This window comes from Triplophysa dalaica, chromosome 16 (assembly GCF_015846415.1).
Source record: "Triplophysa dalaica isolate WHDGS20190420 chromosome 16, ASM1584641v1, whole genome shotgun sequence".
Taxonomy (NCBI): domain Eukaryota; kingdom Metazoa; phylum Chordata; class Actinopteri; order Cypriniformes; family Nemacheilidae; genus Triplophysa; species Triplophysa dalaica.
The window spans coordinates 6,002,932-6,025,536 of NC_079557.1; the positions used below are offsets into that span (position 1 = coordinate 6,002,932).

A 22,605-nucleotide genomic window follows, 5' to 3' on the forward strand; every position below is an offset into this window, starting at 1 on the left:
AGGGTTTGTCTTATCCACAGCGGGCTTTTTGTTGGTGTTTTGAACTGGCTTTTGGACAACATTATGTAACCTGTTCTGATGTGGACGCACCGTGAGAGCCCACCGCATGCTGACTTTGTTTTCCTTTGTCATTGCAGATCTCGTCATTGGAGTTGCAAAGGATAAGTTTGGGGCCATACAATCTGAGTACCAGAAGGTAAGCGAATGTGACTGTGACTACATGAATCTCCATGAGATCACGTGCTCTCCCTCCGCAGTTAAAGTGTTAGTTCACCCTAAAATAAAAATGCTTGTGTTGTGAGAACATCGTCTCTAATAAAAAATAATTTAATTCAAAATATATGAAAGCTACAAGCAAAGATCCTTTTTATATTATGAGCTTATTTTGAAAGAAAATAAGCTTCTTCTTCTATTATTAAGAAGTATTGTTAAATGATTTTGCCATTAGACCCTGTGGAAAATAGAAAATTAAAGTATTTGTTGTTTTTTAGTTACAGGATTTAATTCAACAATAGCTCTTTCTTTGGAGTTCCAACTTCCTCAGGAAGAAAATACATATGAGACACAACTTAATGAACATCAGTTGAGGGGAAACGGTGATGTGAGCTCGGAGATACTTAGCCTCCCACATTATACAGTGTTTATTCCTCAGCAAACGGCTTTATTATTCTGCAAATTTTTACTTATATTTTAATTTTTATAATTGTTGAATTCCTATAATTATAATTAAAGTTTAATTTCTTATAATTGTTGACTAATGTTAAATGATGATACTTGTATCTACAGGAATTACAGTGCACACCAACATAAAAACACTTTTTACACAATATTTTTCTATATTTGGCCATATTAGTTGATATATTGGCTTGGTGGTCTATCAATATAATCCTATAAACACATGTTTTGTTTTGCTTGTTACACTTACACAATGATCTGGATGTGACTGTCATTGTTGACCAAATTGTCATTGTACTTTGGGATTGTCAAACTGCGTCTAACATCCATTGCAGACAATACATCTTCGTTTTATTAGCAAATTTCGTTTGATTTTGCATCTCATCTGTTCTGTTTCTTTTCCTTCTTTTTTATTTTGCTTTTTGCATGCCTTCATCATCTGGCACCTCCAGCCAGAAAACATTGTTCTGACGTTACAGGTAAAGTGTGTTCAGCCCTGACAAGAACCAAACCTGACCCGAATCTCAATATCCCGACGTCTTACATTGACAAAGCCCAGCCCTTCATTCATCCTTAAGTTTCATACTAGACCTAATTCTTTAGACTATTTTTCCTTAGGGTGTGTCATCCATGGAATTTCCCTAACTTTTACGTATTACTAAGTTTCCTCATGTATTATAAAATGTACAACCGTTTCAGCATACTATATTACATTTATGCAGTTTTGTAGAGACAAAAGGGACCAAATACATTACGAGGAACATCCAATATACAAGAAACATTAAATTATCACATATCACGATATGAATTGTCCCAAGACAGAAAAAGAAATGACTCCAGAAGCAGTATTTATAGCTTCGCTTACGCACTGATAAAACAGGCCCTACGCTTCATGTATGAACTCAAAACTTGTCTTAGCTAAGCTTTCCCAACAAGATGTTCAGCCATTGGCCATGAGGGGAAATAAGCTGTAAAGAAGCACTTTTTGAGAATTTTAAATATGGAAATGCTCTACCCTTGAGAAAAAAGCGAGGGTACTTGGTGACAGACAAAGCCTCTGGTTTAGTCAACGGATTAAGCTTATCCTCAGGCTGGCCTGAAGAGAGCTCTGCTCATTCAGATGTGTATAATGCCACAGGACTTGTGCAAATGGATTTGAAAGCAGCGTATGAAGTAAACGTTTCCATAACATTATTTCATCATGTTACACAGCATTGATAATTTGTGTTGATGGTTTAAAAAGGAAAGTGTTTTTCTGTTAGCTTTAAATAAAGGACGTGTAAAAAGCTTCCTCTAGAAAACATTTTGGGTTTGTTTTGATTTGTTCAGTTTATCAGCCCTTGTGTTTTTAAAGACTTTTATGACCCATGCAAATATATCGCAGATCATTAAATTTTAATGCATCTTGGTGCTTTTGTGTTCCTTTATAAAATCTGTTGGTAGTAACTTGCTATATTTAGTGTAATTGTAGTTCTAGTAGAATTGCAATTACAGTAGATTTCTTCCCTTTTTTCAATTAAATCTAAATGTTTAACCTTGTTAAACCTAACCTTTAGATCCATTTAAACCTATAGTTTATCATTTAAATGGACAGTTTGAATGAAAATTGTGTCATCATACCTTGTGTCCTTCACTATAATGAACATATCGCTGCTGTCCTTCCAAAACCTCGGATGTCCTAATTCACGTTTTTTCTGGAAATTAAAAATAATGCATGAAGTGAAGTCACAAGTTGTCTCCTTAACTTTTATTGTTTGGAAAAAATATGGGGGATAAGGATTTGGAAAATGCTAACAGATTTTTTCATTTTAAAGTACTGTCCATGTAAATGAAGTGTTCACTTAAAATTCACTTCTAAAATGTGTCCAGAGTTTAACTGGCTTCGAGGACCCACCCCGAATAATACTCCAGTTTGTTTTATATTTATTTTCATTTCAAACCAGTGTTATTTTGTTGTTTATACAGGTGATTTATTATGAGATTGGTTTTCTTGTGTGTGCCGCGGTGGGGCTGCTGTTCACCATCTTGTTGCCGCTGGTCGGGCTGCTCTTCTGCTTGTGCCGCTGCTGCGACAACTGTGGAGGTGAGATGCACCAGAGACAGAGGAAGAATGCAGAATGCCTACGAGGACTGCTTACCACGCTGTTACTCACCACCACTTTCATCATCACGTAGGTTTTGCTTTTCGAACCTCCATGTGTACTTATATGTGTAATGTGTAAGGGCCTGCCCAATCCCAAAATGCATTTCATGTGATATATTTTGGGTGTTCTGTTTATTAATGGATCAATATCACATTGTTAGCTTATTTACTTTCTAGCGCCAGACACCAGATTGTTTGAATCAATCAAGTCTCCTCTGACACAGAATGCAATATTAGAGCCAATAGAAGACCTCAATGCGCACACCACATGAGCTTTGCACAGTTAATCCCCCCAAGGACACATTCACTGTTTCCAAGGGTACACTTGAGAAAGAAATATGGCCAGATCGCAAAAAGACACGAGCTCATGGACAGCACCGGCAAACTGAAGAGAGTGTTTGTTGTTCCGCTGTTTTATGGATTCAGCTGGCTCGCTCTTTATTAAAGATTCCATAACACATGCCTGGCTGCCTGGAGATGGGCATCGCTCAACTCATTTAAACATCTCCTCTCGTGCGTACTGATATTAATGAAGACAGAACAGAGACCCCTGCACCGGTCTCTTCAGGGGGATATTAAAACGATTCAATCTTGTTTAAAGTTTGGTGAAAAGTTTTGACTGAAAATTATTCAAATGAGGACCCTTCACGGAAAGAAGAGTTGTTTCCTTGATTATGGAATAGCTCTTGGGTCCGAGTAGCTCTTGGGTTGAAAAGGTGCTTTAATAAATTGCGTAGTCAAGTCTTTTTATACTCGATCTGTCTGTATTCCTCAGTTGAGGTGAATCCAGGGAAGTTTGTTTTATGTTCCGGATTTCCGCACAGCAGTCTGTTGTGCTTCCTGGATGTGACAGTTTTATTGTACATTTGCTTGATACGCTTGGGCTTTTTCTGAACTGTGCTGGTTTTTCGTAGTACAGTGGGCATAATTTAGTCGTGATGAATTATTAAAGAAGCGGCCCAATTATGACAAGAACATTCCTCATTAGTGCCATTTCGCTTTTAAGTGGAAAAGGAGCATTTCATAGGCACACTGTCAACCCCGTCATGAACACAATGGCTTGATGGTCATCAACATGAAAGCTTGAGGCGTGTGTGACTCTTATTTTTAGTCCTGTATTTCCTCGAAACAATGTGTCAAGCTTGAATCTTCCAGACATTGAATAGAAATTTGTGGTTCTGTTACTTTTGACAGGTTTAGCTTTTTCTTGTTTAGCATCTAGAATGAATGGTTTGCTACGGTATGTTCTGCCTTGCATGTTTTTTTGTGCCTGGCTTACTATGTGTCTGATCTCAGATCGCAATGTGCTGATGAGCTAAAAATAGTCACCATTTCTGTTATTTACAAGTGACTGCTCACACAAGTGTGTCTTCATATCGGAAAAATGTCGCCCTATCATGACATAATAATGCATGCTGTTTCATTACACAATCATTTCAATCCGTGTTTACATCTATATTTGATCTCTCCTTAAAAACTCTAGTATAAGAAAACATGCATCGTGAATTTGACATAAGGGTTTACATGATGTTATTATCATAGCTGATGTCGTTATCTTAAATCTAATATCACACATATTTTAGATTATTCATTGCTGTCTATGAGACACAAGAGAAGAGACCCGGCTGCTGCTCTTAAGGAGTGTGATGCCCAGGGCACTGAAGGTCGACGGGTTCGGCGCTCTTCTGCCAACCCCAGAGCTCAGCTTGCAGAAGCGGCCTGTCAAATCCAATACATTGCAAAATGTGAAGCCTCCTGGCATCTACAGTGCAACTGGGCTCTGCAACGCTCACTCATTTCATTCATTAAATAACTCCTTTTAATCATCGAAAGCCTACTTTGCAGCATTCCCGCTGTTAACTGTAAGATTTGGTCCATTTGCCTTTAAAAAAAAGGATAATCCATGGACAGATCTTGATTTGGTTTGTGTGACAAATCGTTCCAAGCGAACACATGTGCAGGTTGACTGCATGTACATGTGAGCGGAGATATAGCATGATGATAACCCCCTCAAACAGATTGCAGTGTAAGTATTTTCCACACATATGTCATATATAACTATTGTTTTATTTGGAAGGCACATGGTCTTTTTAGCTTTTTGTTGAAGCTTTATTATTCTGGTATTGCTAGGATTTTTTTCAAATACACAGGTAAATAAGTATACAACTTGTAGGGAAATTATATCTAGCTGACTAACTACTGTGCAAAAATAATAAACGAAATTATATATGTGGTAGAAAACAAATGTCAAATTTATACAGTATAAACCAGTTAGCAAGATGTAAAGACTGGTTCAGCAGCACTCCCATTTTGATTTTTTTCTTGTATATATAATTAAATCTTAAAATAAATGAAATATACATTTAAACATACATAAAGATTTATTAATTTGGCAGATGCTTTTTTTCAAAACGACTTACAAGTAGGAGAGCATATAAACAATTTGTCAACACGTTAAACAGTACAATTAGTTTACAAACAGTTCAATTAGTTGATATAAATAAATATAAACTATAAAGGAGAATAAAAGAAACAAAGTAATGAAATAAAATGTCAACTGAGCCGTTGAAGAGTTTTATGCTTTATGTATTCATTTAATGCTGAAAGTAGAAATATGATTAATTATCATTTATTATTAAATATAATCATTATAAATGATTCTTAAATCAAGTAATATACTTTACTAATGGTGTGTAGCCACTTTATTGCATTATAGTGTTTTAAAATAGAATGTGCTGTTAGGTGTATTTTAAATGTGTCTCGTTCAGACATAATTTGGAAAATGTGTGTCTGGTTAAAAGAGGAAACACGGGGGACAAAGTGACTTTGTGACTCCATTACTGGTGTGTATCTATTTTTGTAGCAGTGACATGGCTCTACTTGGCACTCAACTCTGTTAAGGTACCTGTAGCTCAGTGGTTAGAGCATGGTGACAGCAACGCCAAGATCATGGGTTCAAACCCAGCTATAGGCCCTTTACGCATCTTCTGTTCTGCAGTTGTAGTGTTACTTCCGCTAGCTCCTCAGAATAGACTTTTCCAAGTCCCTTGTACAGCTGGCACAAATACGGCTAGATGACGTACAACATCTTGCAGAGAAATTTTCGCTTTAGATCAAAGCTAGATAAAGGATACAAATTCTTTGTTGAACAGTACCTGTTTTATTATTAAAACTAAGTGTTTTGTTTTCTTTTTGTGTTAGCTTGGCTTTCCTGTAGTTCAGTGGTAAGAGCATTGGGATAACAACGCAAGGTTGTGGATTCCATCCGAGGGGATTGAAAATACCTATGTAAAATGTATAGGATATAGCAATGTAAGTCACTTTGGATAAAAGCGTCTGCCAAATGCCTAAATGTAATGTTAGCGAAGGTGCTAGGATGAGTACTTGAATACGTGTTCTGTCAATTTTTTTTCACTGTTGTTAAATTCCAGCGCCAAGGCAAACTGAAGTTATTTTTCGTCTTCTCCTTTTTTGTTGCAAGACGGATGATATGATACACTGCTAGCGTAAAAGCAGAAGTTAAGTTACATCATTGTGAAAAGGGTGTACTGCATGTACAAATGTTCCTTATAATGCAATGTAAGTCACTTTGGATAAAAGCATCTGCCAAATGCATAAATGTAAGGTAAATGTTGAATGTATTTGCAGGCTTGCACATCCAGTGAGCAATTTTGTTTTGTATATTCATAACAGCGCTTTGAAACAAAACCGTCTTGACCACTACCATCGGAGCACAATTGAAAATCAGTCAGTTTGGAAGATGAATAGTGTTTAGCAAAAATAAAACCATCCACAATATTTTAGCGCAACACAATGAAGAGAGGAGTAAAGCTTTGTTTGTGTGGTTAATAATGTGTCCTCTTTCTGTCCTACACATGAATGGAAAAGAGAAATGATTGTCTCACACTTCAGTTACCCACCCATTCTGGCCTAGTTTCACAGCACACACATTGGGCTTGATGCTGCATATGCGCAATATACAAACTCATAGCTTAGGGGAATTTTAAAAGGAACACTTTCGAACTTTCTCTGGGATAATAAAATCATTTAGAAGTCTAATTTGGGAAAAAGCTTGTCGAAAGACGATTGTGTTCTTCTTTTAGCTTAAACAATTTTGCACTTATTACACTTTTATCACATGTCAAGAAAATGGAAAAGTAATCTCATCTCGCCATTCCATGCTTAGATTACAGCTCTGTTTATGCAGTCTCTCAAACTAACTTTATGAGGTGCAAATGTTTTAAACCGAGTCAAAGTTTAAGGTTTGTAATATCTATGTAGTCGCATGCAATCCACAAAACTAATTTCACGTTCATTTTACCATAATTGAAGTTTAAACAATGTTTTTCCATTTAAATTCCTCCTCTCCACCCATCTTTCCAATATAGCACTGACCCTCATTTTTCAGTCTACAGTGGCTCTCTTTGTGTGGGTCAGTAGCTCGACTGTGTTGTGGTGGTGGGCCGATCGTGTTACAAATCTGCTGAGCGCTGGGGAACCATCAGGTACCTGGAGCGCCAGCGTCGCGGGGCGAAATCAAACCCGATGGGTCATCTTCTGTTTAAAGAGGCAATCAATAAGGTTCTCACCCCCACCCTGCTCTTCAACCCTCCAAAGAGGCATTGTGATACAGGGATGCTGTGGGACTACCTGCTGGTTCCAGGATACCTGAATACAGAGATCATTGTGGAAGTAACTCGACTCTTGCTTCCTTTAGTCTACATGGACATTCTTCAGTGAAATGAAGCAACACAAATTATACAGGAGAATTTCACCATGATGCCAACATAAAGACATTTTTTAAAAGATTGCTGGGCAATTCCAGCGTTATGGACGTGACATTTTGCGTTATGGACGTGACATAAAAATGCTCATAGAAGGAGTTTGTTATGATTATATTGAACCATCTGTTTATATTTTACTGAACCCTTGTTGATAGAGTCTAAACATAATAAAAGTCAATCTATGAATAAAAATCTATAAAAAAAGGGAAATAAACATGAGTTGTGGATGCGACAAAAAGAGGACGCGGTTTATCGGAGACGATAAACTTTGTAGGATTTCTGTAAAATAAAATGCACAATCCTGAAGCAATATTACCCAATGAATGGAGAAGGGATGCCTCATTATAGAACATAAAGAGTTACTTTATATTAATTTTCATGTGTCCATTAATGAGGAATATGTAGTGTTATGGATGTGACAATCCTGAAAAGGGCACTAGCCTGACTATGAAAAATGATGCAGTAAAAATAAGACAAATGCTTTACCTATGTGAGAGAGATCTCACATAGGTATTTGAACCACCAAATATTAAAATTAGTGCTGTTACCATAGTAAAAACCGCTTGTTAAAACTAAAAAAGATTTCGTGGTAAGGTTGACATTTTCACGGCATTGCCCAGATCTCAACTCTTTAAAGGAATACTCCACCAAAGCTGAAAGTTCCTTCATCATTTATTCATCCTCAAATTGTTCCAAACCTGTTTACATTTATTTGTTCTGATGAAATCATATTTAAAAAAAATTAAATGGTAGTCAAAGGTGCCCAAGAACTTTTTGTTTTACTAAATTCTTCAAAAATGTTCATTTTGTGTTTAACAGAATAAAAAAATGATACGATAACTTTCCTACTTTGGTAGTCAATTGTGCCCCAGAAATGTCAGTTGCTAACATTGTTCTAAATATCTTTCTGTGAATTCAACAGAACAAAGAAATGTATGCGGATTTAGAACAACTTGGGGGGGGAATTCATGAAAGAATTGCATTTTTTTGGGTGGAGTAGCCTGTCCCTTTAAACTCTCATAGTGTTTTGTGTTTTGAATCTCGTCTGTTTCAAGGTATCTAAAATGTCAATTGTTATTCCCTGAAACCCATACATAATGTCACAGGCTAAGACAATGTGACAACTTGACTACTGTACAGTCATGTGTGAGAAATAATTACCACATTTCTCGTCCTTGGTCATATCATCATGTTGAGGAGTCACTTTTTGTTGTGATGTTACATTCGATTGGTGCTGTTTCAGAGCTGTTTCAGCCCAGGAGAGTTCAGTTTTAGTTTTAAGGGATTTGAATCTTTTTTCAAAAGTTGCTTTTTGCTTGATTCTCTCTTCTGGTTCATATTAGGTTCCCTACAGTGAGTGAGTAAAGTTTCAGGCTGTCTCAATGTCCTCTTGTGTGGAGTACACTTTGCCATCTTCAAAGCCTCTTTGTTTACCGTCTGTTGTGTTCCCTTTCTGTCGGTCTCTCGACGTTGTGTCGAGAACGACAGATGGGGTTCGCCCTTGAGAACCAATCAACTCTGACTACTATAGAAAAGGCCAATGAAATTTGGCGAATGCAATTTGCATGCCGGGCTCCGCCCCCGGAAATCCGGTATAAAAGGAGGCCGGCGTGCAGCATTCACTTACCTTTTGTTCTTCAGAGCCATCGCTCATGAGTACAACTCAGGATTCAATCCTCTACAACTACACGCTGGTGCTACGACGTGTTACAGCGGATCGTCCCTTCCTGCAGCGACCTTCCCCTGGGCGTCTCGGCGGTTCCGGAGGTGTTGGAGATTTTTTCTAAAAGTCCTTTTCAGGACTGACTGAGCATTCTCCAGCGCGGCATGTCCCGCTGTTCTCTTGGGTGCGGCACCCTCATCGAGGAGGGGGATGGACACGATCGCTGCATTAGGTGTCTGGGCGTCCAGCACACTGAAGCAGCGTTCGTTGACACATCTGCCTGCACTGCGGGCAGATTGTCATTCAGAAGTTGCGGTCACGGGTGGCTGTCTTCCTACGGGAACCAGCCACCATTTCGTCTGCTACCCGGGCTGTGACATCTGTGGCTACGGCCCCGATGACCACCCACGTTAGCAGCGTTAGTGATACGGGGAACTCTGCGAACGTAAACCCGCCAGCCAAGTGCTCACGGGCCGATCGCACCCCGATTCGCTCTTCTGAACGTTCCCCAACCGGCGGTGGCATACCGTCCGGATCCTCACGCACACACTCGGAAACGATGTGTGACGTAGATGAGATGTCGCTCGCAGCATCGGAGGGAGACTGGCATCCGACTCTGCCGAATCCAAACTCCACCCCCAGCGGTCGAGTTCAGGAGGAAGCAGAAGTGATGTCATCCGTGCTAACCCGGGGATGCGTGGTTCCCGAGGTCGTGCGCGGTGCAAACCGCGCCCACCCCGGGTGCCATGTTTTTCCCGGAGGTGCATGAGGAGCTGTGTAAAACTTGGAACGCTCCACTCACGGACCGTTCCAGTGAAACCAGCTCCGGCTCCCTTACTTCCCTCGATGGTGAGGCAGCCAAGGACTGCGTCGAGATCCCCCGGGTGGAACGTCCGCCTGCGGTGCACCTGTACCGCGGACGGCTACCACCTGGGGGGGGATCGACCACTCCTACCGTCCAAAGCACGTAAGACTTCGGCATCACTGGTGTCGAAAGCTTGCGATGTTGCGGGCCAGGCTGCCTCCTCTCTCTATGCCTTGGCCATCCTGCAGGTCCGCCAGGCCAGGGCGTTGAGAGGGCTCCACGAGGGTAAGGCCGACCCGGGTATAATGCAGGATCTCCGTGCCACCGCTGACAGCGCTCTACGGGCGACTAAGGCGGCGGCACGGGCCCTGGGTCGGACGATGTCCACGGTAGTGGTCCAGGAGAGACACCCCCGGCTATACCTTGTGCAGAAGAGTGACAGCAAGGAAGTCCGCTTTCTTGATGCACTCATCTCGCAGGGTGGGTTGTTGGTAACACCGTCGAGGACTGCGCTCAGCAGTTTTTTGACGGCGAAGCAGACAGTGGCAATTAACCACATTTTTTTCACGCCGCGACTCGGCCGCCTACAGGCCTCCGAGATCTCACGTGACGTCTGCTTCCCTGCAACCCAGGACCCTTTCGGCATCGGCTCCGGTTCCTGTGCCCCCACAGGCGGCACCCCGGAAGCAGAGGTCGAGGGGGAAACCTACACCCCGTCAGCAACCTCCTCGCGAGAAGGGACACTGACGGGAAGACCCCAGGGAGAACAACATCGGGCCCGAACCTTCACAGCCACGGCTCTGATCGGTCGGTACGGGACGACTCCTGCCTCGTCACCAAAGCCGGGCCCTTGTTAGGGCTTGGCGCCCACTTACTCACTGAGTTTTCTGTTCTCCCCGGGTTTACTTGCAGCCGATCGCACACTCCACTGGACTGTGCTCGGCGAACCGACCTCACACCCTGGCGAGGCGTGAGGTCGTACACATACGACAGCCGTCACCACTCTCAAACCGACAGTGCGTGCCGTTGTCCCGCCAGGCAGGTAAGCAGGCGGAGCAAAAACCTTCCCTCCGGGGACTCCCCGCGACATGGTTAGCTCCGCCAGCCGACGAACCACCCCCCGTGGGAATGATGAAGCAGACCGTCCCCTTGGTCACCCTGTCACAGTCCCTGGGAGCTCGAGAGCTGCCCACACTGTCTCGCTGGCTAATGAGGGCGGTCCGTCTTGGTTACTCGATCCAGTTCGCCAGAGACTCACCCAAGTTTCGGGGCATCATCTCTCCCTCTGTCAGAGGCAGGGACGCCTCCGTACTTCGGGTAGAGGTCACCACCCTTCTGGCAAAACAGGCATCGAGTTCGTCCCTCAAAACCAAGATGTTCAGTGGGTCACCACCCGCACTTCATCGTTCCCAAGAAAGACGGCGGGTTGCCCCCAAAGGCTGCGTACCCTGAACAGAGCACCTTCACAAGCTGCCATTCAGGGTGCTCACACAGAGGCGCGTCCTGACATCTATGAGGTGTCAGGATTGGTTCGTGGCAATCGACCTGAAGGACGCTTACTTTCATGTCTCGATCCTCCTCGACACCGGCCGTTCCCACGGTTCGCGTGCGAGAGGCGGGCATATCAGTACAGAGTCCTCCCTTTCGGTCTGTCCCTGACCGCCCTTTCTCCCTGAGAGGAGGAAGGCGAGCGGGTACTAAACTATCTCAGCGACTGGCCTATCTTGGCACACTCGCGAGATCTGTTATGTACACAAAGGGACCTGGTGCTCCGGCACCTAGGTCGATTGGGACTCCAGGTCAACCAAGAGAGGGGCAAGCTCTCCCCAGTGCAGAGCGTCCTCTTTCTCGGTATGGAACTCAACTCTGTCACCATGTCGGCACACCTGTCCGCAGTTGTGCCCAACCAGTGTTGAACTGTCTGAAATGAACATTTTAGGCAGACAGCGGTCCCCCTGAAACAATTCAGAGGCTCCTGGGACACATGGCGTCCTCGCGGGCTAATACCCCTCGAGTTGATGCACATGACACCGCTCCAACACTGGTTTCAGAGTCGAGTTCCGAGGAGAGCGTGGCACACCGGCAGCAGGCGCATGGTGATGCCGCCCTGCTGCCGACGCACCATAACCCCTAGTCTTTATGACTTTTTCGACGGACTCAGGTCCCTCTGAGCAGGTTATGAGGCAGGTCGTGGTGACGACTGAAGTCTCCCTGCAGGGGTGCGGTGTAGTGTGCAACGGGCACGCAGGTGGGGTGTTGGACGAACCCCCGCCTGCGCTGGCATATCAATTGCCAAGAGTTGTGGGCTATGCTACTTGCACTGAGCAGGCTACGGCCTCTCGTGCGAGACATACACGTGCTGTTCCGAGGACAGCACTATAGCTGTAGCGAATACAGATCGTCAGGGTGGCGTTCGCACACAGCAGCTAAACACAACTTGCTCGACGCCTCCTCCGGTGGAGTCAACAGGTGACTCGTTCCCTGCAGGCCACACACCCCGGGCAAACTGAACTAGACAGCCGACGTGCTTTCTCGCCAGTTTATGCCTCGTGGAGAGTGGCGACTCCACCCCCGTGCAGTCCAGCTCATTTGGAGGCTGTTCGGGTAGGCCCAGGTAAAACCTGTTCACCTCCCGTAACACCACCATTTGCCCGCTTGATAGTCCCTGCCCTCGGCACGGATATCCTTGCGCACAGCTGGCCGCGGGATGGGCGGAAGCACACCTTCCCCCCCCAGGAGCCTTCTTGTACAGACTCTGTGCAAGGTCAGGGAGCAGGAGCACCAAGTGTTATTGGTTACACCACACCGGTCTAACCGCACTTGGCCTCAGAGCCGATGCTCTGGATAGCGACTCCCCCTGAACCATTCCCCTGACAGAGGACCTGCTCTCTCAGGGGAAGGACACGTTCTGGCATCCCAGATCAGACCTCTGGAACACCCATGTCTGGTCTCTAGACGGGACGAGAAGATCCTAAGATGGCTACTCCCCCTATACGGCTGAGACCATCACCCAGGCTAGGGCCCCATCTACTAGGCGGTTACACGCCTCTAGACGGTGCCTCTTCTCGTCCTGGTGTCTTTCTCAACGAGAAAGACCCACTGAGGTGCTTGATCAGGATTGTGTTCCCCTCCTCACGAGACTGGAGACTAACATCTCCCTTCCACACTGAAAGTGTATGTAGTCGCTATTGCCACTCATCACGACTCAGTCGGTGGAAAGTTTCTAGGGCAACACGACCTGGTCACCAGGTTCCTAAGCAGCGAGAGGGCGGAATCCGCCTCATCTCCGCTCCATACCCTCTTGGGACCCTAAGTGGTCCTGGGGAGCCTCAGGGCCCCCCAAAGAGCCCCTCGGAGGTTCCGATCTTCCTCATAGAGTAAGACGGCCCTCCTGACGGCGCTCACTTCCTTCAAGAGGGTAGGGGACCACCGAGCATCCTCCGTGTCCCTGGATTGCCTTAAACTCGGCCCTGGAAACTCTCACGTTATCTTGAGACCCAGGCCCGGATGCGTGCCCAAGAAGTTCCCACTACTCCCTCCGGGGCCAAGTGGTGAACTTGCAGGCGCTCCCCATAGGGGAGGAAGACCCAACCCGATTAGTGTTGTGTCCAGTACGTACTGGACCGCACGCAGAGCTCTGAAGCTCTGACCAGCTCCGTGTCTGTTGGAGGACAGCAGAAGGGGAAGGCTGTCTCCAAACAGAGGCTGGCGCACTGGGTCGTGGACGCCGTTACGACGGCATTCCGATCTCAGAATCTCCCATGCCCATTGGCAGTGAGGGCTCACTCCACACGGAGTTTAGCCACCTCCTGGACACTGGCAGAAGCGCCTCTCTAGCAGACATCTGTAGAGCTGCGGGTTGGGCTATGCCCAAACACCTTCGCAAGGGTTAACAACCTTCGCGTAAACCCGGTGTCAGCCCACGTCCTGCGTGGCGACATGTAGGACTGGCATCCGGGGGGGCGTATGCCTGCGAAAGCACCTTTCCACCCTCTAACAGGTTGGGTCAGTGTGCTATTTACCTTTTCTTCTTACCCGAACACATCGCTAAGAAACTGGTACCTCACCAGCCTCCCTTCTTACCCAGACACTGGTTAAGAATAGGCATTCCATCCATCACCAAACAAGCACCCCCTGGGGGCTGGCTGGGCAGAGCAGCCTTCCCCCTTAGGCCGGGATACCATGTGAGCTATCACAGATAGCTCTAACCGGACCTAGTGCTACCGGACGTCTGTAACACCCCCTCCGTGGGCTGTTCCGTCTGATGTATCCTCATGAGAATGGTTCCCACTCCTGGTAACCCATGAGCTTCCCCAGGTGGGCCTCCACCTCGCGGTTAACTACTCAGTCCGCACGTTCCATGCGTTCTCCTCCAAGGACGAGACCATACCTATATCCACCATATTCCTCCCCACGGGTAGGAGGTGGCCTCTGTAGCGCTTCTCTGATTAAGAGTCGCGCTTACCCGGTGTAAACTGATCTGGACGGCCTCTCGCCTATAGAGAGCTAAGGCCCCGTCCGTGAAAGTTACCGGTCAGGGCTGTACCCATCTTTCTCCAAGAAAGCTCTGGAACCCCCCGACCACCACACTGGAAGGTTACAGTCTCACGAAAGCTTCGAGATGACACGCCCAGGCTTGTTACCGTCGCTTCGCTAGAGATTGTGACGCGATACAGCGTTGTGGCGTTTTCCATAGGCAACCCCATCTGTCGTTCTCGACACAACGTCGAGAGACCGACAGAAAGGGAACGTCTTGGTTACGTATGTAACCTCAGTTCCCTGATGGAGGGAACGAGACGTTGTGTCCCTTATGCCACGAACACGTATCGTATTCTGCTGCAGTTTGAGAGGTCTCAGGCTCTTCAGAACAAAGGTAAGTGAATGCTGCACGCCGGCCTCCTTTTATACCGGATTTCCGGGGGCGGAGCCCGGCATGCAAATTGCATTCGCCAAATTTCATTGGCCTTTTCTATAGTAGTCAGAGTTGATTGGTTCTCAAGGGCGAACCCCATCTGTCGTTCTCGACACAACGTCTCGTTCCCTCCATCAGGGAACTGAGGTTACATACGTAACCAAGACGTTTTCCCTGACCTCAGAACAGAGCAGATTGTGCGTTTACCAACACACAGAGAGGAGGACATGGGGAGTTAGGGGGAGAGAAAGCGAACAACAACGAGGCTTTGTAGACAGCTATCTGTTTTGGATCTCTTACAGTCTGTTGGTTTCACCCTGGGAGCATTTTGCAGTGCCCACATATCTGAATACAAAGCCACGGTGTTTCACTTTGTACGTATGTATCTATGACATGTTTCAACTTTAAACACATTTTTAAAAGATTTGGTACTTTGATGTTGTTGTCATCATGGTTCTGCGACACTTAAAGGGACAGTTCACCCAAAAACAAGAATTCTGTCATCATAAACTCACCCTCATATTGATCTAAATCTGTTTACATTTCTTTGTTATAATGAACATAGAGAAAGATATTTAGAAGAATGCTTGTAACCAAACAGTTCTTGACCACCATTGACTGCCATAGTAGGAAATTGCCCCAGAACTGTTTTGCTTTACAGCAAAATTTACAGAGTAATTTTTCTTACTATGGTAGTCAATGGTGACAAAAATTCATGCACTATACCAACAAACAGGGATTCACACATTTTGACGCAACATTACAATATGACTTCCTTGCATAACTTCCTTACTGTTGCATAAGTCAATCATTGCTTTTTCCCAGACTGCGGTAAAATACAGTAGGGCTTATATTCCTTGTCAGTGTCTTTATATTTTTGAGGAAAACTCACATTCACCCCAATATAGGCCTATTTAAAGTACAGTTCTTAGCCAGCTGTGTCAGATGAAAGCACTTTGGGATTTATTCACTGCCTTGCATAACACAAGGCTGTATGAACGTGCACTCTTACTTTAAAGAGTAGACCTTCAGCAGTACAATTTTTCCATTCAATAAAGATTTAGGAGAGTATTCCCCAAACAAGACCGGTTTAAAGGACTCTGATAGGACAGCATGGTCTTTGGCGAGAGCATGTGACTTCTGACCGTGTTAAAGTACCGCCACCTACTGGCACTCTAAGCAATAGCTTTTATTATCTAGTATCGAGTTTCTGCTGCCAGTGTAACAACAATTTATAACAATAGTAAACTAAATGTTAAGTTTGTCGAAAAATTGTGTACGTAGAATTTATTCAGTATTATTAAAGGAACAGTTCACCCAAATATAAAATTCTGTCATCATTTACCCACCCTCAAGTTGTTCCAAATCTGTAAACATTTCTTTGTACTGGTAAACACAGAGAAAGATATCTGGAAGAATGCTTTTAACCAAACAGTTCTTGGCAACCATTGACTACGATAGTAGCAAAAAATGCTCTTTCATTTTCTTTGCTCTGTTGAACACAAAGAATGTAGAAAAGCAAACAATTCTCAGCCACTTTTTACAACCATTGACATTTTTCTACTATGGTAGTCAGTGGTGGCCAAGAACTGTTTGGTTACAAGCTTTCTTCCAAATATCTTTCTCTGTGTTCACCAAAACAAAGAAATTTACACAGATTTGGAACAATTGAGATAATTTTGAGGATGACTGAATGACAGAATTTTCATTTTGGGGTAAACTGTTCCTTTAACTGTTTTACTTAGATTGTACTGTTGGGTTTACCTCAATGGGTTTGTGTATATATTTATGGTTTAATCTTGTTTAGTTTGTGTTTTTAACACTTCTCTTTTTTATTCATCAGGGCAGGGGTCCTTTGTGCATACGCTGCCAATCAGAACCTGAGTTCTCAGCTGAAGAGCATGAGGAAGCTTGTGAAAAGTAACTTGAAAGACCTGCACACCTTTGCAAATCAGACCCCAGCCGTGAGTACTGAAACCCAGACAGACATGATAGATACAACAGACGGGGACAATAAGTTCACATATAGAACATATAAACCGGGTGCCTAGGACAGTTGTTAACTGTTAACTGCTCTGTCATCTATCTCAGCAAATCGATTACTTGATCTCTCAGTACGGCACTGTGAAGGAACATGTGCTCTATGACCTTGAGAGTGAGTATGTCGTGGGTCATCTTTGAGTTTTGTTGATGTGAGTCTGCTGTTGATTCTGTCCTGTTTTTGCAGATGTAGGTCTGCTCTTGGGTGGAAAGATACAAGAGGAGTTGGGAAAAGATGTGCAGCCTGCACTTGATGCAGCTCTCAGCATGTATGCAAGTATGTCACTCGTTTAGATCTTTCTTTCTTTCTTATTCTGCCTACACCCTAAATGTACACCTTTACTTGGATAAATATTTATTGTAATATATCAGATAACATTATGCGAATACAATACTGGTAATACTATACAACCCGTTGCTTGAAAGAGTGTTATTTAACTGTTTGTCTTTGATTTGTTAGTCAAAGTGGAGAAAGGCATTAAAGGTAAACCACCTGACTGGTCCTTCCTGTGACATTTTACCTGTAATGTTGTGACTGCCTCCTCATTCTTTCCCTTCAGCACCTGGCACAGTTATTTACCCTGTTTGTCGTTGCACCCTTCCTTGGTGGATCTCGCCCATCTTGTTCCTTAAAGTGATAGTTCACCCAAAAATGAATATTCTGTCATCATTTACTCTCCCTCTTTTCATTTCAAAGCTTTATGACTTTCTTTCTTCTCGAGAACAAAAAAGAAGATACTTTGAAGAAAGTAGGTAACCGAACAGCAACATCACCCATTCACTTCTATTGTATTGACACAAAACCAATGCAAGTGAATGGCGGCCAGTTAACAACGTTCTTCAAAATATCTTCTTTTGTGTTCTGCGGAAGAAAGAAAGTCATACAGGTTTGAAAGGACAAGAGAGTGAGTAAATGATGACAGACATCTATTTTTGGGTGAACTATCGCTTTAAACCAAGATACCTGAAAGGTTATAAAGTGTACCAAATGTAACGAAGGCAACAATCTGACTACATTTTGGATAACATTGTGTGGAGCATGTTTGGTTATTGTTCCCCAGACAATACTGAATGTTTTGTTTTTTAATTTAACTTGCATGGCTTATTGTCTCATCTCTTAGCAATGCAAGACACCAAGGATGCTCTAGAGAACGTGAGTTTGACGTTGGAGACTTTGCAAGACGGAACAAGCAAACTGCAGGCTAACCTCAGCAGTGTGCGAAGCGGCCTCAACAACGCCCTAAATGATCCTGTCTGCGCAGACATGCGCTCACCCGCAGCCGACGTCTGCCGCAACATACGCAGCACCCTTCCAAGACTAGAAATCTCAGCCAACTACTCATCGGTATTACATTTGCACAGATCTTTTCTTCCGTAAAAGTGCCACCATTGACATAAAGTTCACACATGCCTGTTTTTTTGGTAGTTGCCTGATGTAACTGACCAATTAGACAAAGTGAATGAAGTTCTAAGGACGGATCTCGGGCACATAGTTGAAAAGGTACTTTTTGACCGATATACAGTATGCTTGTTTAGTTTTGCAGGTCCATTGTGTAACTTTTGTAGAATCTATTCATATAGATGCAATATAATATACATAACTGTGTCTTCAGAGGTGTATAATGTCATGTTTTTATTACCTAAGAATGAGCTATTTATAATCTACATATACCGTGGGTTCCCTTACATGATGTTTCTAAAGTAACCCTATATGGACAAACTACACTACAGGGCGCTTTTCGTAAATACGTTATCTCTTTCAGCAAAGAAACTGAAACGTGATGACATCCTAGCCCTGAACAGCCACTGTAGACTAGTGCTTTGAAAGGGAGGGGGAGCGGTGAAGTTGCAATCCACTAGATGCTGCTAAATTTCATACACTGGACTTAAAGGCTGCATTGAACTCTCTGCTTAGTCGTTGGTTTATATTAAATACACATTGTTAGTGACATGAAACTCCATAATATGATAATATGAATATCTGTGTTAAACAGGGATTTACATCTTTCAATGACACGCCCACCATGGTAAAAGACCAAACCCGAAGTATCATCGAAGGTGCGTTTTTTATGGATTGTTTTAAGATTCCTATTGAATTCTTTTCTAGTCATTTATAAAAATGCTAATTTTCCACTTTCTTCTTGAAATCTGTAAGACATTTGTAAAAGCTTTGTCTCAGTACCTGTGGTTTCTTCTGTAGGGGTCAGAGGTCTGCTGGACAATATTGGCTCTAACATCTCTAATTTCACCAAGCATTTTCCAGTTCACAGCACTCTGACCAACTTCACAAAAATTATCACTCACACACACTCACAAATAGAGGACATCTACCCAGAGATTGATCAGATGGATTTCTACAGGTACGTCTGCATTGTAAAGCCAACAATTAACCAACAGTAGACCACCATCCAGAATGCAATGTTCACATGCTAATATTCTGTTGTTTTAAGGTGGATTTGTTGCATTGCCCTTTGCTGCATGGTGGTGCTAATCTTGGTCTTCAATTTTTTGGGTCTGTTGTGCGGCATTCTGGGATTTGACCGGCACACTTCCCCGACCACACGGGGATGTGTGTCCAACACTGGCGGAAACCTGCTAATGGCGTATGTGTGAATATCAAACATTAACAAACAAATCACAGTGGAAAACAGTTTTGTCACGCGCTTCCTGTGCATCTCAGGGGCGTGGGATTCAGCTTCCTGTTCTCCTGGGTGCTCATGGGTGTGATAACAGTTCTGTTCTTGGTTGGGGGAAATCTGGAGAAGCTCGTGTGTGAACCTTTCCAAACCCGACAGCTGTTCAAGGCAAGAAAATCGACAGCATCTCATAATACACAATCATACACTAAGGAAACAGGTTTTTTTGTCAAATATTTGTCAGGATGGGTTACGTTTTTCCCGCATCCCTCGGATACGGAACTGAAAATACCAAATACTTGAACTTAATTTATTACATAGTTGACCCTCCGAATGTATGACAATATAGACATTTGAGCTTTTAGTTGCTGAATTACGGTATCTATGTCATCTTCCCTGTTTGACTCACTTATGGTCTCATTCAAAAGCAAAGGGATAATGTTCTCAGTATTTATTGTGTTTAGGTGCTGGATACTCCCAACCTTGTTCAGTCTTCTTGGAAAAACTTCATACCAGGATATCTGTACAATGACCCCGAAATGGATCTTACAGTGGATTCTCTCTACAGGTAGCAAAGGCCTGTAATGCACATCCTAAAAAACTACACAGTTCAGAGTTGTTTTAAAGTGTTGAGTATTTGTTTCAAAGCAAGGGATTTTTACTGCACACTTTCCTTACCATTAATATATATTCTGATAAATCGATTATATAGTATATATTGTACATACAATATTCCCAGAAAGTATTTGAACACTTAAAATAACCGCATAATAACCAGAAAGTGTCCAAAAAATAATTTCTTTATTTTTAACTGCATCATAATTGCTTTTTGAAACCTAACCTAACCTTTTTATAGACTATTTTCCTTTCTTTAAAATCTTTAAATGTTATAATTTTTTAGAGTGTCTAGGACTGCTCCGTTTAAGGACAACAGTCCAGCAGATGGCGGCACATGAAAATATTTGAGTAAATGATGTTGGTAACATAGTAAAGACTTGTGAAACATACTGAATGACCTATAACCCCTTTTTTCTTACAATTAAAGTCAAATCATATCAAATAGTGTAATGAAACAATTCTCTTTCTTCTCTTTCATAGTAACTGCAAGGACAACAGAGGGATTTACACAGCTCTTAACCTGGATAAGGTCTTCAATATGGCAGCGTTCTTTAACACCAGCGTTGTAAGTGGATCAAAGGCTTAGTCCATGTGTGCACACAGGATTCAAAGTGGCATTCAAAGTCACTCTGAGAATGCTGACACTGTTTACACCAGATGACATTATGAGGGTTGCTTTAAATGTTTAATGAGCCTATGACAACATCCTAATTTTAGACAGCTTACAAACCGCATATTTCATTGTTCAGACAAATTCTCTTCTTAAATTATTATAAACTTTATAAAATGAAATGAAACACTAAATCTTATGATGCTAGACACAATATAAAAGTAAATATCAATAAAGAATTATAACTAAAGAGCTCTTTGCTAAACTGGCAATCTTGCTTTACGGGTCAGTGCGTGCCAGTCTTGTAGCACATGATGAGCTTTGTTTGTTTTCTTGAAGATTTCAGTCAGCTGAATATTTAGTGTAATTCTCCTTCATATGCACAAACCAGTGCAAATATTTTAAATAAGTAGGCGGATCACTGTGCCACGTTTACCATAAATCAGTTGCTGATAGTTGAAATGCAACATCGCTTCTTTCGTAACATTTTTGAACAAGATTTGAACTGTTTTTCGAATACCATGTTTGTTGTTTTTCTCTATATTCTGCAAAATATCTCTAAAAGTTTTATGAATAGCCGTTTGAAACATTTTATATAGAGCATCCATAAATTCCTTCATTTCAGTCAGAAGAACGAATTTCATTTTCAGTTCAAATCCCTATAAACATTCTTGATTCAGCGGCGCAGTGGTCAGTTTTACAGTGAGGCTCAAAACTCAAAACAGTGAGACCACAAGTCTGTTTTCGTTTAAACATGGAAATAAAAATGTTTTAAGTATAAATAATTGAAATATTCTGTAATTATATGTAAGCAAAATGTGTAGCAACCTCACACAAAAGTTCAGATTTCCTTATTTTCGTAAAAGCACACGAGATGCTCTTGGGAACACTTCAAATCATGCTGAGATTACTTTTGTTTCAGCACGTTTCTTGGGTTTCTTAGTTTCTTAGGTATTATTTGCATTGACTATAAAGATTATTTTCTTAACCAACAGAAAGTTACAAAGATTATTGTGTAGTGAGAAATGAAAACATTGCTGCATACTGTAGAGAAATAAAACTTTATCACACAACACACACTTTTGAAGACTCTTGATGAAGAACTTCATCTATGTTTGAAGTGCTCAAAGTCAAACGCATGCTAGCAAGAACAAAAGAAACGTATCAAATTCTGAGATGTACAGTATAATGGAAAATGTTAGAAGATAAGAAGTATGAAGTATTCTTCAAGAATATCTACAACTCCCGATTTTTCTTAGATTGATGTTGGACCAACAGTTAGAATGTACACCTGATGATCTCTGTTGGTGTAGGACTGGTTTATAACATTAACTCTTGTCTTTCAACAGTACTCCAAGGACGTGTCGACAAAGTTTGAAGGGATGAAGGTGGATCTGCGGGGCATTGATCTTCTGGAGTCTAAGGGCAAACAGAATCTCATCAGCTTCACCGAAACTGGCATTAATGAGATCAACTTTGCAGCTTATTTGGCAGAGGTACAAAACATATTGGTAGAAATGTACACGATAAAAATGTAGGTCTATAGCGCTATTTAGAAATGTTTAACATAGGACGATTATAGGATTAATATAGGATCTTATACTAAAATTATATTTTTATATTTATAAAAATTATAAAGAGTATTGAGGTGCTTTAAGATTTATAGTTAAAGTCAGGTTCTGTTTGACGGGGCAGTCCTTTCTTATCCAAACATCGCAG

At 42.6% G+C, this 22,605-nt stretch overlaps 1 protein-coding gene across 8 annotated transcripts in view; it reads left to right on the plus strand.

The window, feature by feature from the left end:
* The window catches only part of prom1a (prominin 1a), a 46,485-nt gene that overhangs the window by 17,880 nt on the left and 6,000 nt on the right, over nt 1-22,605 (plus strand). For all 8 annotated transcript variants that reach the window (XM_056769417.1, XM_056769418.1, XM_056769419.1 and 5 more), the window contains exons 2-15: nt 138-196; nt 2,641-2,846; nt 16,826-16,946; nt 17,074-17,137; nt 17,210-17,299; nt 18,144-18,367; nt 18,449-18,523; nt 19,017-19,080; nt 19,223-19,382; nt 19,473-19,625; nt 19,703-19,826; nt 20,123-20,226; nt 20,757-20,841; nt 22,236-22,382. In XM_056769417.1, the coding sequence (XP_056625395.1) occupies nt 138-196; nt 2,641-2,846; nt 16,826-16,946; nt 17,074-17,137; nt 17,210-17,299; nt 18,144-18,367; nt 18,449-18,523; nt 19,017-19,080; nt 19,223-19,382; nt 19,473-19,625; nt 19,703-19,826; nt 20,123-20,226; nt 20,757-20,841; nt 22,236-22,382 (1,676 nt within the window). The remainder of the gene's footprint in view (nt 1-137; nt 197-2,640; nt 2,847-16,825; nt 16,947-17,073; nt 17,138-17,209; nt 17,300-18,143; nt 18,368-18,448; nt 18,524-19,016; nt 19,081-19,222; nt 19,383-19,472; nt 19,626-19,702; nt 19,827-20,122; nt 20,227-20,756; nt 20,842-22,235; nt 22,383-22,605) is intronic.